This window comes from Mobula hypostoma, chromosome 11 (assembly GCF_963921235.1).
Source record: "Mobula hypostoma chromosome 11, sMobHyp1.1, whole genome shotgun sequence".
NCBI lineage: Eukaryota > Metazoa > Chordata > Chondrichthyes > Myliobatiformes > Myliobatidae > Mobula > Mobula hypostoma.
The window spans coordinates 1,503,097-1,518,205 of NC_086107.1; the positions used below are offsets into that span (position 1 = coordinate 1,503,097).

Here is a 15,109-nt window from a genome sequence, read left to right on the forward strand (position 1 = left end):
GAGAGAGGGTCAGACTGTGGGAGGGGGTGGTACTGAGGGAGGGGTGGTACTGAGGGAGGGTCAGACTGTGGGAGGGGGTGGTACTGAGGGAGGGTCAGACTGTGGGAGGGGGTGGTACTGAGAGAGGGTCAGACTGTGGGAGGGGGTGGTACTGAGGGAGGGGTGGTACTGAGGGAGGGTCAGACTGTGGGAGGGGGTGGTACTGAGGGAGGGTCAGACTTTGGGAGGGGGTGGTACCATGGGAGGGTCACACTGTGGGAGGGGTGGTACCGAGGGAGGGTCACACTGCATACTGTGGGAGGAGTGGTACCGAGGGAGGGTCACACTGCAGGAGGGGTGGTACCGAGGCAGGGTCACACTGCAGGGCGGGTGGGGGGTGGTACCGAGGGAGGGTCATACTGCGGGAGGAGTGGTACCGAGGGAGGGTCACACTGTGGGGGGGGTGGTACCGAGGGAGGGTCACACTGCGGGAGGGGCGGTACCGAGGGAGGGTCACACTGCAGGAGGGGCGGTATTGAGGGAGGGTTATTATGTAGGAGGGATGGTACTGAGGGAGGGTCAGTTCTGGGAGTGAGTGTAACACCATTGTCTCCAGTATCCGCAGACGGGCCTCACTCTGCAAGTCCTACACAACCCTCGGGCCCCTGGGGTTGATAGTGTACCCGCAGTTTATGGGGCTCTTGGCTGTGCTCACTAATGGATATTAACTGCTCCAAATGTGGCCCGTCATCTGATCCGCTGAATTGTTTTAAGGATTCACAATCGATAATTGTTCCCTGGGCCTTGTTCCAAGCACGGCCCGTAACTCTCAGACGTTCACGGAATGTGGTTGGTGCTCCCGAATTGGAGCTCGAAGACTTTTTCCGCTTGTCAGGAGGCCACTCCCAGCGCAGATGCAGTTTGTGCGGGATTCTTGGCACACAGGTAAGACCTGACCTGTAGCCCAGCGGACCCGGTAACCCTCGCCCCTCGCCCCTCAGAAACCCGGCCATGGCCGCAGGCGCCCTCAGGGCGGGCTCTGTGAGCGTTTTGGAAGAGGATACCCCCGGGTCTTTGGGTTGGGTGAAGGTGAAGGTGCATTGCCAGAGGTTAACTCGCCCCGACACGAGAGAGTTTACGTTTAAAAACACAAGTCCTAAAGGCCCTCTGATTTTTGGGGCGGGCTGTTTGGAGGGAGGGGCGACCCTGTCCGACTTCCCGCACTCCACCGGCTGCAGGTAGGTGTACCGGAGCCGGCTGCAGGTTCAGCGGGCCCGGGGGTGGTGGGGGCACTACGCGATAGTGGTGTTTGTCTTTCCGTGTGTCTGCCTGTGGTGATTCGACGTTACTTGTAGGGCGGCGCCTGCTGAGACTCCGCACCCCAACACCTCCACCAAGATAAAGGCGGGCGAGGAGTTTTTGACCTCGGAGAGAGGTTCCATACTAGAACAGATGGTGAAATCTGATACAAAAATAGAGGCACATATATCCAAATTCTGCAGATGCTGAAAATGCAGAGCAACACACACAAAACGCTGGAGGTCAGGCAGCAACTATGGAGATGAATAAACAGTCGATGTATCGGGCTGAGACCCTCCTTCGGGGCTGGAAAGAGAGGGGAGGCGCCAGGTGGGGTGTGGGGAAGGAAGATAGCGAGAAGATGATAGGTGAAGCCAGGTGAGTGGAAAAGGGAAAGGGCTGGAGAAGAAGGAATCGGAAAGGAGAGTGGACCATGGGAGGCAGCGAGGGAGGAGGGGCACCAGTGGGCAGGCGATGGGAAGAGGCGAGAGGCCAGAGTGGGAAAATGAAGAAGAGAGGAGGGAAAATACTGAAAGTTGGAGAAATCGATGTTCATGCCATCAGGTTGGAGGCTGCCCAGATGGAATGTGAGGTATTGCTCCTCCAGTCCGAGAGTGGCCTCATCGTGGCGTAAGAGGCGGCCATAGATCGACAAGTCGGAAGGACAATGGGAATAGGAATTAAAATGGTTGGTCACAGGGAAACTCCGCTTTAAAAATACCTGAAAGAATACAGTACAGCAGCGTCTGTGGTGTGGACAGAGAAAACAGTTTAACATTTCCAGTCAGTGATCTTCCAGAGGGGTTAGAGTTTTCAAAGCAGAGACGGGTCAGGTGAAAGACGAGATGGAGATTGTTAAAGACGGGGAGGATGAGAAGGAACATGTCGAGGTGTATAGGTAAGGGCTTTTTCCCACTGAGGTTCGGTGAGACTTGAACTCGAGGTCACGGGTTCAGGGTGAAAGGTGGAATATTTAAGAGGAACATGAGAGGGAGACTTCTTCACTCAGAGGGTGGTGAGAGTGTAGAATGAGCTGCTGACGCAAGTGCTGAATGTGAGATCGATTTCAACATTGAAGCCCAGTTTACACAAGTACACGGACGGGAGGGCTGTGGTCCGGGTGCGGGACGATCGGGCTAGTCCGAATAACAGGTTGGCACGGGCTGGATGGGCCGAAAGGCCTGTTTCTGTCCTGTTGTGTTCTTTCACTCTCGGCCACTACCCTTCGCAGAAAACCCTCGGTTCCAACAATTTCTTACGGTACAGGGTGCAGCCATCACTGCCACCCCCATAAAACCATAAGACAGGAGCAGAACTAAGCCATTCGGCCCATTGAGTCTGTACTGTCATTCCCGGGACACTGTTACCCTCTCCATGCCTTTACCCCCGGCTTCTGTCCGCACCCGGGACACTGTTACCCTCTCCATGCCTTTACCCCCGGCCTCTGTCCGCACCCGGGACACTGTTACCCTCTGTTCCTCACTACCCGGGACACTGTTACCCTCTCCATGCCTTTACCCCCGGCCTCTGTCCGCACCCGGGACACTGTTACCCTCTGTTCCTCACTACCCGGGACATTGTTACCCTCTCCATGCCTTTACCCCCGGCCTCTGTCCGCATCCGGGACACTGTTACCCTCTGTTCCTCACTACCCGGGACAGTGTTACCCTCTCCATGCCTTTACCCCCGGCTTCTGTCCGCACCCGGGACACTGTTACCCTCTCCATGCCTTTACCCCCGGCCTCTGTCCGCACCCGGGACACTGTTACCCTCTCCATGCCTTTACCCCCGGCTTCTGTCCGCACCCGGGACACTGTTACCCTCTCCATGCCTTTACCCCCGGCTTCTTTCCGCACCCGGGACACTGTTACCCTCTCCATGCGTTTACCCCCGGCTTCTGTCCGCACCCGGGATACCGTTACCCTCTCCATGCCTTTACCCCCGGCTTCTGTCCGCACCCGGGACACTGTTACCCTCTCCATGCCTTTACCCCCGGCTTCTTTCCGCACCCGGGACACTGTTACCCTCTCCATGCGTTTACCCCCGGCTTCTGTCCGCACTCGGGACACTGTTACCCTCTCCATGCCTTTACCCCCGGCTTCTTTCCGCACCCGGGATACTGTTACCCTCTCCATGCGTTTACCCCCGGCTTCTGTCCGCACCCGGGATACCGTTACCCTCTCCATGCCTTTACCCCCGGCTTCTGTCCGCACCCGGGACACTGTTACCCTCTGTTCCTCACTACCCGGGACAGTGTTACCCTCTGTCACCGCCCCCGGCCTCTGCCTGTACCCGGGACAGTGTCGCTGTTAATCCGCCTGTACTGGGAGAGTGTCGCTGTTAATCCAAGTTCGGCTGCGATCCCGGCTCTGCCTCACTTTCTGAAAATAGCCGCGGACCCGGGAATAAAACCCGCCGCGGCTCCGCGGAGGCCAAGCGAGCGGCGAGTGGTGGCGGGATGGCGGGGACCCTCGGGACAGGTAGGGACCGCGTCTGCCAGTGCGATCCGGCCGGGCTGCATCGCAGTGGCGCCGGGCACATGGCCGGGAGGGCAGGTGAGGGAGGGAGGTGTGGGGAGAAGGGGGAAGGTTAGAGGGAGGAGGAAAGGAGGGGTTTGGGGGGAGGAGAATGATTCGCGAGTTGCTGGGATCAGGAAGGGCGGGAAAGCAGATGTAAGGGACGTTTCCAGCAGGGATTCGGGAGGGTGGGAATGGCTCCTGTGGGATCTTGCTGTGCTGCGCCAGCATCGGGGTCGACCGGTTGGGCAGAAGGTTGTGAGCAGAGAAGGGGCGAGGGGAATGTTGGGTTAGGTTGCAAAGAAAGTCGGTGGCAAATGGGATTGCTTTGTGAGCCAGTATTCACTCGATGGAACAAACAAACTCCTACTGTATGTTGTGAAGAAATATAGAAAATAATATAAAAAGGCCAATAAAGGAATCAGGGCATTGAGTAGAGGAGGTGGGACACCTTGACCCACTAATCCACTCCTCCACACCCACTAACCAACTCCCCAGCCCTTCAACACAACCCCCACCAATCACCACTACTTTATCTTCCTGTCAGTCACCTTATGTACAGACACTCCTGTGCCTCGTGTCACTTTATAAACATACAATCAATCTATGTATACATACCATCTTATGTAATTATATGTATTGTGTTTTTCATTATTATTGTGTTTTTTGTGCTGTATAGAATCCAGAGTAACAATTATTTTGTTCTTTACACTTGTGTACTGGAAATGGCATTAAACAATCTGGCATGTTGCAGTCCATGGTCAGTATGGATTGGTTGGGCCGAATGGCCTGTATCCCTGCTGTGTTGCTCTGTGTCTCTAGAATCAGGGTAATGGGAACAGGCCAGCAGAATTGTGCTGAGTTCAGCAGGCTCGATGGGCCAAATGGGCTCCTGACCCTTTTCCTGTATTCTTACTCTGACCCAGGGGGTGTTGTGGGCTGTGATCTCACTGCCTGAGTGGTTGGGAGAGCAGCATAGCACAAGAACAGAACCGGGTTTACTATCTCCAGCATGTGTTGTGAAGTTTGTTGTTTTGTGCCAGCAGTACATTGCAATACATAAAATCTATAAATTACAATGAGAAATAAATATAAATATATAAAATTAGTAGTGCAAAAAAAGAAAACAGTGAGATGGTGTCCATGGGTTCATCGTCCTTTCAGAAATCTGCCGGTTGAGGGGAAGGAGCTGTTACTGAAATGTTGAGTGTGTGTCTTCTGGCTCCTGTACTACCCCCTTGAAGCAAAGAGAAGAGGGCAGGTCCCGGGTGCTGGGGGTCATTAATGATGGAAGCATCACTCCTTGGGCACGTCCCGGGTGCTGGGGGTCATTAATGATGGAGGCATCACTCCTTGGGCAGGTCCTGGGTGCTGGGGGTCATTAATGATGGAAGCATCACTCCTTGAGCAGGTCCCGGGTGCTGGGGGTCATTAATGATGGAAGCATCACTCCTTGAGCAGGTCCCGGGTGCTGGGGGTCATTAATGATGGAGGCATCACTCCTTGAATACGTCCCATTGCTGGGAGGTCAGTGACGTGATGGAGCTGGCTGAGTTTACAACTCTGCAGTTTTTCTGACCTTGGGCAGTGGCCCCTCCATTCCAGACGGCTGTACACCCACCATGTTGTGCCGAATTAACTGGAGCCTAACTGTGCTAATCTTTTCTCTCTGCAGAATGCCCACATCCCTCCAAACGCTGTACATTCATGTGCCCAAGAGCCTCTTAACTACCTTGATGATATCTGCCTCTTCTATCCTACACCCCCACCCCCACCCCCACCGTCTGGGCAACACATTCCGGATACCCACCACACAAAAAAAAACCTGTTCCTCACACCTCCTCTCACCTTAAAGGCATAACTTCTGGAACTGTATTAGACATTTCATCCCTGGGAAAAAGATACACTCTATCTCTACCGCTCATAATCTTGTAAACCTCGATCAGGTCTCCCCTCAGTCTCCACCACGCCAGAGAAAACAACCCAACCCAAGCTTGTTCAACCTCTCACTATAGCACATGCCCTCTAATCCAGGAAGAATTCTGGTGAACTTTTTCTGCACCCTCTCCGAAGCCTGGGCATCCTTCCTACAACGGGGAGATGCAGACTCTGTCCTGGTGAGGAATTCAGCAGTTCAGCTTTCGTCTCTGCTGGCAAGGGCAGGATGGCCCAAATGGCCTTGTCTTATAGTGCAATTTTCCATAATTCCAGGGCTGCACCAATCCAGACGTAGGTAATTTAATCAGACTCTAGAAGACATTAGAGCAGAATTAGGCCATTCGTCTCATCGAATCTGCTCTGCCATTCCATCATGGCTGATTTATTATACTTCTCAACCCCATTCTCCTGCCTTCTCCCCGTAACCTATGACTAATCAAGAACCTATCAACCTCTGCCTTAAATATACCCAGTGACTTGGTCTTCACAGCTGTCTGTGGCAATGATTTCCACAGATTCACCACCCTCTGGCTGAAGAAATTCCTCTTCATCTCTGTTCTAAATGGACGTCTCTCTATCCCAGGGGTTCCTAGATTGGGGTCCATGGACCCCCTGGTTAACGGTAGAGATCCACGGCACTAAAAAAAAGTTTGCAACCCCTACTCAATTCTGAGGCTGTGTCCTCTGGTCCTTGACTTCCCCACTGTTGGAAACATCCTCTCCACATCCACTATATCCAGGCCTTTCAATATTCAATAGGTTTTAATGAGATTCCCACCTCATTCTTCTAAACTCCAGTGAGTACAAGCCCAGAGCTGTCAATCTGTCTGGCAGGTTAAAAATATCTGAGTGTAACAATGGATGCTGAGACCGTGGGAATAAATAGCCCGGGGATCGGCAAGGCTGTGTCAGACATTGTTTCCACATTGGGTGGGGGGGGTGGGGCTCTCATCAGAAATCAAATTTATCTCTTGGCTAACAGAATCTGACTTTTAAACACAGGGATGTCTAATTTAGCTGCAGTACAAGAAAATGTCACGTAGCGTAGTGGTTAGCCCAACACTGTTCCAGCTGGGGGCGTCAGAATTTGGAATTCAATTTCAATGTCACCTTTAAGGAGTCTGGCGGTTTCCCCCCGTGGTATGCTGGGTTTCCTCCAGCTTCCTACCACGGTCCAAATGCGTACAGTTAGTAGGTTAATTGATCATTGTAAATTGTCCTGGGATTAGGCTCGGGTCAAATCAGGGGTTACTTGGCAGCACGACTCAACAGGCTGGTAGGACCTGTTCCACACACTATATCTCTAATTTAAAAAACAATAAGTTGATCTTAAGACCATAAGACATAGGAGGAGAATTAGGCCACTTGGCCCATCGAGTCTGTTCTGCCATTTAATCACGGCTGATCCTTTTCTCCCCTCCTCAACCCCACTCTCCGGCATTCTCTGTGTAACCTTTGATGCCGTGTTCAATCGAGAACCTATCAATTTCTGCCTGAAATACACCCAACAACCTGGCCTCCACTGCTGTCTGTGGTAACAAATTCCACAAATTCACCACCTTCTGGCTGAAGAAATTTCTCTGTATCTCTGTTTTAAATGGACGCCCCTCTATTCTGAAGCTGTGCCCTCTTGTCCTAGACTCGCCCACCATGGGAAACATCCTTTCCACATCTACTCTGTCCGGGCCTTTCAACATTTGATAGGTTTCAATGAGATTCCCCCTCATCCTTCTAAATGCCAGTGAGTACAGACCCAGAGCCATCAAACGTTCCTCGTACGATAACCCTTCCATTGCTGGAATTATCCTTGTGAACCTCCTCTGGACCCTCTCTCCAATGCCAGCACATCTTTTCTTCAATGAGGAGCCCAAAACAGTTCACAATACACAAGGTGAGGCCTCACCAGTGCCTTATAAAGCCTCAGCATCACATCCCTGCTCTTGTATTCTAGACCTCTTGAAATGAATGCTAACATGGCATTTGCATTCCTCGCCACTGACTCAACCTGCAAGTTAACCTTTAGGGTGTTCTGTAACAAGACTCCCAAATCCCTTTGCATCTCAGACTTTTGGATTTTCTCCCCACTTACAAAATAGTCTGCACATTTATCTCTTCTACCAAGGTGCATGACTATGCATTTTCCAACATTGTATTTAGTTTTCCACTTCCTTGCCCATTCTCCTGATCTAAGTCCTTCTGAAGTCTTTCTGTTTCCTCAACATTACCTGCCCCTCTACCAACCTTTGTATCATCTGCAAACTTGGCAACAAAGCCATCTATTCCATCATCTAAATCATTGATATACAGCATAAAATGAAACGGTCCCAACACCAACCCCTGTGGAACACCAGTAGTCACTGGCAGCCAACCAGAAAAGAATCCTTTTATTCCTACTCGCTGCCTCCTACCAATCAGCCAATGCTCTAACCATGTTAGTAACTTTCCTGTAATAACATGGACTCTTAACTTGGTAAGCAGCCTCATGTGTGGCACCTTGTCAAAGGCCTTCTGAAAGTCCAAACACACAACATCCACTGCATCTCCTTTATCTACCCTACATGTAATATCCTCAAAGAATTCCAACAGGTTCATCAGGCAAGATTTTCCCTTAAGGGAACCATGCTGTCTTTGTCCTATCTTGTCCTGTGTCACCAAGTGCTCCAAAATCTCATCATTAACAATTGACTCTAACGTCTTCCCAACCACTGAGGTCAGGCTAACTGGTCTATAATTTATTTCCTTCTGCTGCCTTCCTCCTTTCTTAAAGAGTGGAGTGATTATTGCAATTTCCCACTCCTCTGGCACCATGCCAGAATCCAATGATCATTGAAAGATCATTACTAGTGCCTCCATAATCTCTACCACTACCCCTTTCAGAACCCCAGGGTGCAGTTCATCTGGTCCGGGTGACTTGCATATCCGTAGGTCTTTCAGTTCTTTCAGCACCTTCTCCATTGTAATAGTAACTGCACTCATTTCTCTTCCCTTACACCCTTCAAAATCTGGCACACTGCTAGTGTCTTCTACAGTGAAGACTGATGCAAAATACTCACTTAGTTAATCTGCCATCCTCTTGTCCCCGTTATTATTTCTGCTGCCTCATTTTCTAGTGGTCCTATAACCACTCTCATCTCTCTTATTTTTTACATACTTGAAAAAGCTTTTACTGTCCACTTCGATATTGTATGCGTTTGCTTTCATAGTTCATCTTTTCACTCCTAATTATTCTTTTAGTTGCTCTCATTGGGTTTTTAATAAGCTACCCAATCATCTATCTTCCTGCTAATTTTTGATTTGTATTGTTGTATGCCCTCTCTTTTGTTTTTACATTACCTTCTGACTTCCCTTGTCAGGCACGGTTATACTAACTTGCCATTTGAGTATTTCTTCATTTTTGGAATGCATCTATCCTTCAACTTCTTCATTTTCCCCAGAAACTCACACCATTGCTGCTCTGCTGACATCCCTGCCAGCAGCTCCTTCCAATTTACATTGGCCAACTCCTCTCTCATACCACTGTAATTTCCTTTACTCCACTGAAATACTGTTACATCAGACTTTACTTTCCCCCTATCAAATTTCAATTTGAACTCGATCATATTGTGATCATGGTCTCCTATGGGTTCCTTTATCTTAAGCTCGCTAATCGCCTCTGGTTCATTGCACAACACCCAATCCATACAGCGGATCCCCTAGTAGGCTCAACAACAAGCTGTTTTAAAAAGCCATCTTGTAGGCATTCAACAAGCTCACTCTCTTGAGATCTCTTGATTTTCCCAATCAGCCTGCATGTTGAAATCTCCCATGACTATCATAACACTGCACTTTTGACAAGCCTTTTCTACTTCAGTTGCCCTCGCAGTTTCTTAACTCAACCCACAAGATTCAACATTTTTCTATCCTATGTCACATTTTTCTACTGATTTGATGCCATTCTTTACCAGCAGAGCCACACCACCGCCTCTGCCTACCTTCCTGTCCCTCCGATGCAACGTGTAACCTTAGTCATTCAGCTCCCAACTACAACCATCCTTCAGCCACGATTCAGTGATGGCCACAACATCATACCTGACAATCTGTAAAAGTGCAACAAGATCATCCACCTTATTTCCTATACTCCGTGCATTGAGATATAACATTTTGAGTACTGTATTTGCTACCCTTTTTTGATTTTGCATCCCAAATGCACTGATACTTGCCCTGCTGGCGGCAATTTTGTCCCATCACCTGCCTGCCCTTCCTGACTGACTGACTGCACACTATCTTTGCTTTTTTACCATCTGTCCTATCATGAGTCCCTTCACTCCGGTTCCCCCCCCCCCCCGCTAAATTATTTTAAACCCTCAGCAACAGCCCTAACAAACCTGCCCACAAGATATTGGCTCCCCTCAGGTTCAGGCACAAAACCTTTTGGACAGGTCAAAATCCTGGCTGATTCATTTTGTCTCTCAGCCCCATGAGCAAGGTACAAGACTCAAAGACTGACACTGGCAGCCAGTCAAGGCCAACACTCTGGAGGCTGACTGCTCGAGGGGACAGTGGAGAAACAGAAGAAAGAGCGGCCAGTAAATCTCTGACTTCCCTGGGCACCAAAACGACTCTCCGGAGTCACACCAGGTCACCTTCAACATGGTGTGGACATCCATAGTGAGCCACAGGGCAGATGCTTTGCAGGCTGAGGTGTTCCTGCTGATGACTGGAGCTAAACCATGAGACATACAAGCAGAATTTTGACATTCGGCCCATCAAATATGCTCGCCATGGCTGTTCCATTTTCCCTCTCAACCCCATTCTCCTGCCTTCACCCTGTAAATAAATAAAGGCCTACAAAAAGTAGTGGATACAACCCAGTCTATCATGGGTAAAATCCTCCGCATCGTTGAGCACATATACATGGGATGCTGTCACAGGAAAGCAGCATCCATCATCAGGGATTCCCCCCACCCCCCCATCCAGGCCTTGCTCTCTTCTCACTGCTACCATAAGATACAGGAGAAAAAAGTAGACCATTTGGCCCATCGAGTCTGCTCCACATTTCAATCATGGGCTGATCCAATTCTTCCAGTCATCCCCACTCCCCTGCTTTCACCCCATACCCTTTGATGGCCTGGCTAATCAAGAACCTATCTATCTCTGCCTTAAATACACCCAATGACTTGGCCACCACAGCCTATCATGGCAACAAATTCCAAAGATTTACCACCCTCGACTAAAGTAATTTCTCCGCATCTCTGTTCTTAATGGATGTCTTTCAAACCTGAAGTCGTGCCCCTTGTCCTAGACTCCCCTACCATAGGAAATAACTTTGCCATATCTAATCTGTTCAGGCCTTTTAACATTCAGAATTTTTCTATGAGATTCCCCCTCATTCTCCTGAACTCCAGTGAATACAGCCCAAGAGCTATCAGACATTCCTCATACAGAAACCCTTTCATTCCTGGAATCATTCTCATGAATCTTCTCTGAACCCTCTCCAATGTCAGTATATCCTTTCTAAAATAAGGAGCCCAAAACTGCACATATTACTCTAAGTGTGGTCTTACGAGTGCCTTATAGAGTCTCAACATCACGTCCCTGCTCTTATATTCTATACCTCTAGAAATGAATGCCAACATTGCATTTGCTTTCTTCACAATCGACTCAACCTGGAGGTTAACCTTTAGGGTATCCTGCACAAAGACTCCCAAGTCCCTTTGCATTTCTGCATTTTGAATTCTCTCCCTATCTAAATAATAGTCTGCCCGTTTATTACTTCAACTAAAGTGCATGACCATACACTTTCCAACATTATATTTCATTTGCCACTTCTTTGCCCATTCCCCTAAACTATCTAAGTCTCTCTGCAGGCTCTCTGCTTCCTCGACACTACCCGCTCCTCCATCTATCTTTGTTTCATAGGCAAATTTAGCCACAGATCCATTAATACCATAGTCCAAATCATTGACATACATCGTAAGAAGCAGCAGTCCCAACATCAACCCCTGTGGAACGCTACTGGTAACCGGCAGTCAGCCAGAATAGGATCCCTTTATTCCCTCTCTCTGTTTTCTGCTGACCAGCCAATGCTCCACTCATGCTAGTAACTTCCCTGTAATTCTATGGGCTCTTATCTTGCTAAGCAGCCTCATGTGCGGCACCTTATCAAAGGCCTTCTGAAAATCCAAGTACACCATGTTTACTGCATCTCCTTTATCTACCCTGCTTGTAATTTCCTCAAAGAATTGCAGTAGGTTAGTCAGGCAGGATTTTCCCTTCAGGAAACCATGCTGGCTTTGGCCTATCTTGTCATGTGCCTCCATGTACTCCGTAATCTCATCCCTAACTATCGACTCCAACAACTTTCCAACCATTGATGTCAGGCTAACAAATTTATAGTTTCCTTTCTGCTGCCTCCCACCATTCTTAAATAGCAGAGTAACATTTGCAATTTTCTGGTCATCTGGTACAATGCCAGAATCTATTGATTCTTGAAAGATCATTGTTAATGCCTCCACAATCTCTCCAGCTACTTCCTTCAGAACCCAAGGGTGCACTCCATCAAGTCCAGGAAATTTATCCACTATCAGATCATTAAGCTTCCTGAGCACCTTCTCAGTTGTAATTTTCACTGCACAAACTTCACTTCCCTGACACTCTTGAATGTCCGGTATACTGCAGACATCTTCCACTGTGAAGACTGAAGCAAAATATGCATTCAGTTCCTCTGCCATCTCTGCATCTCTCATTACAATATCTCCAGCGTCATTTTCTATTGGTCCTATATCTACCCTTGACTCTCTTTTACCCTTTATATGCATAAAAAAGCTTTTATTTGATATTAATTGCCAGCTTCCTTTCATAATTCATCTTTTCCTCCCTAATAACCTTATTATTTTCCTTCTGCAAGTTTTTAAAAGCTTCCCAATCCTCTATATTCCCACTAGCTTTGGTTTCCTTGTATGCCCTCTCTTTTGCTTTTACTTTGGCTCTGACTTCACTTGTCAGCCACAGTAGTGTCCTTTTTCCCTTTGAAAATGTCTTCTTATTTGGAATATATCTGTCTTGCACATCCCTTATTTTTCACAGAACTCCAGCCATTGCTGCTCTGCCGAGCTTCCTGCAAATGCCCCTTTCAACTTCGGTCAGTTCCCCTCTCATGCCATTGTAATTTCCTTTATTCCACTGAAATACCGATACATTGGATTTTAGTTTTTCCCTCTCAAATTTCAGTGTGAACCCGATCATATTGTGATCACTGTTCCCTAAGGGTTCCTTAACCTTAAGCTCTCTTATCACCTCCGGATCATTGCCCAACACCCAATCCAGCACAACCAATCCCCTACTGGGCTCAACAACAAGCTGTTCTAAAAAGCCGTCCCTTAGACATTCTACAAATTCTCTCTCTTGAGGTCCAGTACTGGCCTGGTTTTCCCAATCCACTTTCATGTTAAAATCCCCAACGATTATCATGACGTTGCCCTTCTAACACACCTTTTCTATTTCCTGCTGTAATTTGTAATCCACATCCCGGCTGCTGTTTGAAGGCCTTTATAAAACTGCCATGAGGGTCCTTTTACCCTTGCCATTTCTTAACTCAACCCATAGAGACTCCACACCTTCTGATCCTATGTCATCTCTTTCTAATGATTTAATATTATTTCTTATACACAGAGCCACACCATCCCCTCTGCTTACTAACCTATCTTTCCGATTCAGTGTATATCCTTGGACGTTCAGCTCCCAATGGCAGTCATCCTTTAGCCAAGTTTCAGAGATGGCCATAGTGTCATATTTGCCAATCTGTAGCTGAATTTCAAGATCATCTATTTTATTCTTTATGCTGTGTGCATTCAAATATGACACCATCGGGAAGAAAGTGCAAGGAGCCTCAGGTCCCACATCACCAGCTTCAGGAACAGTTATCACCCCTCAACCATCAGGCTCTTAAACCAGAGGGGAGAACTTCACTCACCATCGCCGAACTGTTCCAACAACCTCTGGACTCCGGACTCACTTTCAACCACTCTTCAATTCATGTTCTCCATATTTATTGCTGATTTATTTATTTATTATTATTATTGTGTTTTCTTTCCATCTTTGAATTTGCACAGTTTGTTAATTTTGGACCTTAGTTCTTTGTCTGTCCTGTCCTCCTGGGTGTAGTTTTTCATTGATTCCGTTGTGTTTCTTTGTATTTGCTGTGAATACCTACAGGAAAATGAATCTCAGGCTTGTATATGTGACATATTTATACACTTTGATGATAAATTTAGTTTGAACTTTAATCACATATCTGTGTATGGAGTCATATACAGACCAGACTGGGGAACAGAGCCGCTGTACAGAAGGGTACAGTTAATCTGACAAGATGTTACAATCAGTATTTCTGGTCTAGATTGAGTGGATGTGGAGAAGATGTTTCCTGTCTAGGACCAGAGGGTGCAGCCTGAGAATAGAGGAACATCTAGTTAGAGCAGAGGTGAGCAGCAATTTCTTTAGCCAAAGTGGTGAATCTGTGGAATTCATTGCCACAGACAGCTGTGGAGACCAAGTCATTAAGTATATTTAAGGCAGAGGTTGATAGGTTCTTGATTGGTCAAGGTGTCAAAGGTTATGGGGAGAAGGCAGGAGAATTGGGTTGAGAGGGAAAATAAATCAGCCATGATGGAATGGTGGAGCAGACTCGATAGGCCAAATGGCCTCATTCAGTTCCTGTGCCTTATGGTCTTATGGGCTCTATGAGAGACTTGTTTTAATGTAAATCAGGTCTGTCATTTGGTTCCCTGTCTAGTCTAGTCCTAATCCATTTTAGACCAATGGTCGGACCTCAGGATGAGGTTCCTCGGTGAACCATTCTCTTAGAAGCAATTGGGAAGAATCATGAGATGTTAACATTACATTTCACGATTCACAGAACGAAGTTCAAAGTAAATTTATTATCAAAGTATATATATCTCACCATATAGAATCCTGAGATTCATTTTCTTGTGGGCATTCACAGTAAATCTAAGAAACTCAATAGAATCAAAGAAAGACCACATGCAACAGGACAGACGAGCAACCAAAGTGTAAAAGACAACAAACTGAGCAAGTACAAATGACAAAAAGAAATAATGATAATAAATAAATAAGGAATAAATATTGATAACATGAGATGAAGAGTCCTTGAAAGTGAGTCCATTGGTTGTGTGAACAGTTCAGTGACGGGGCAAGTGAACTTGAGTTAATTTGTCCCACTGGGATGTAAAACAAGATCTTACTCTGCAACTCTCCTATGAAATTACCCCCCCTCACCTTAAATATGCCCTCTGGTATGAGACATTTCAACCCTGGGGAAGAAGACTGTCGACTCTATCTATGCCTCTCATAATCTGGAAAACCTCTATCAGCCTCCGACC

The 15,109-nt window shown here is 47.7% G+C and overlaps 1 protein-coding gene across 4 annotated transcripts in view; it reads left to right on the plus strand.

Annotated features, from left to right (window-relative positions):
* The first annotated feature begins 564 nt into the window (after nt 1–564).
* The window catches only part of ampd3a (adenosine monophosphate deaminase 3a), a 79,545-nt gene continuing 65,000 nt past the window's right edge, over nt 565–15,109 (plus strand). The window contains exon 1 of one of the 4 annotated variants that reach the window (XM_063061557.1): nt 565–924. In XM_063061557.1, coding sequence (XP_062917627.1) covers nt 894–924 — 31 coding nt within the window. In that variant the 5' untranslated portion in view covers nt 565–893. Of the gene's footprint in view, nt 925–2,280; nt 2,431–3,606; nt 3,759–14,124; nt 14,191–15,109 lie in introns of those variants that run through there. The other 3 variants (XM_063061559.1, XM_063061558.1, XM_063061560.1) reach the window with 3 other exon arrangements.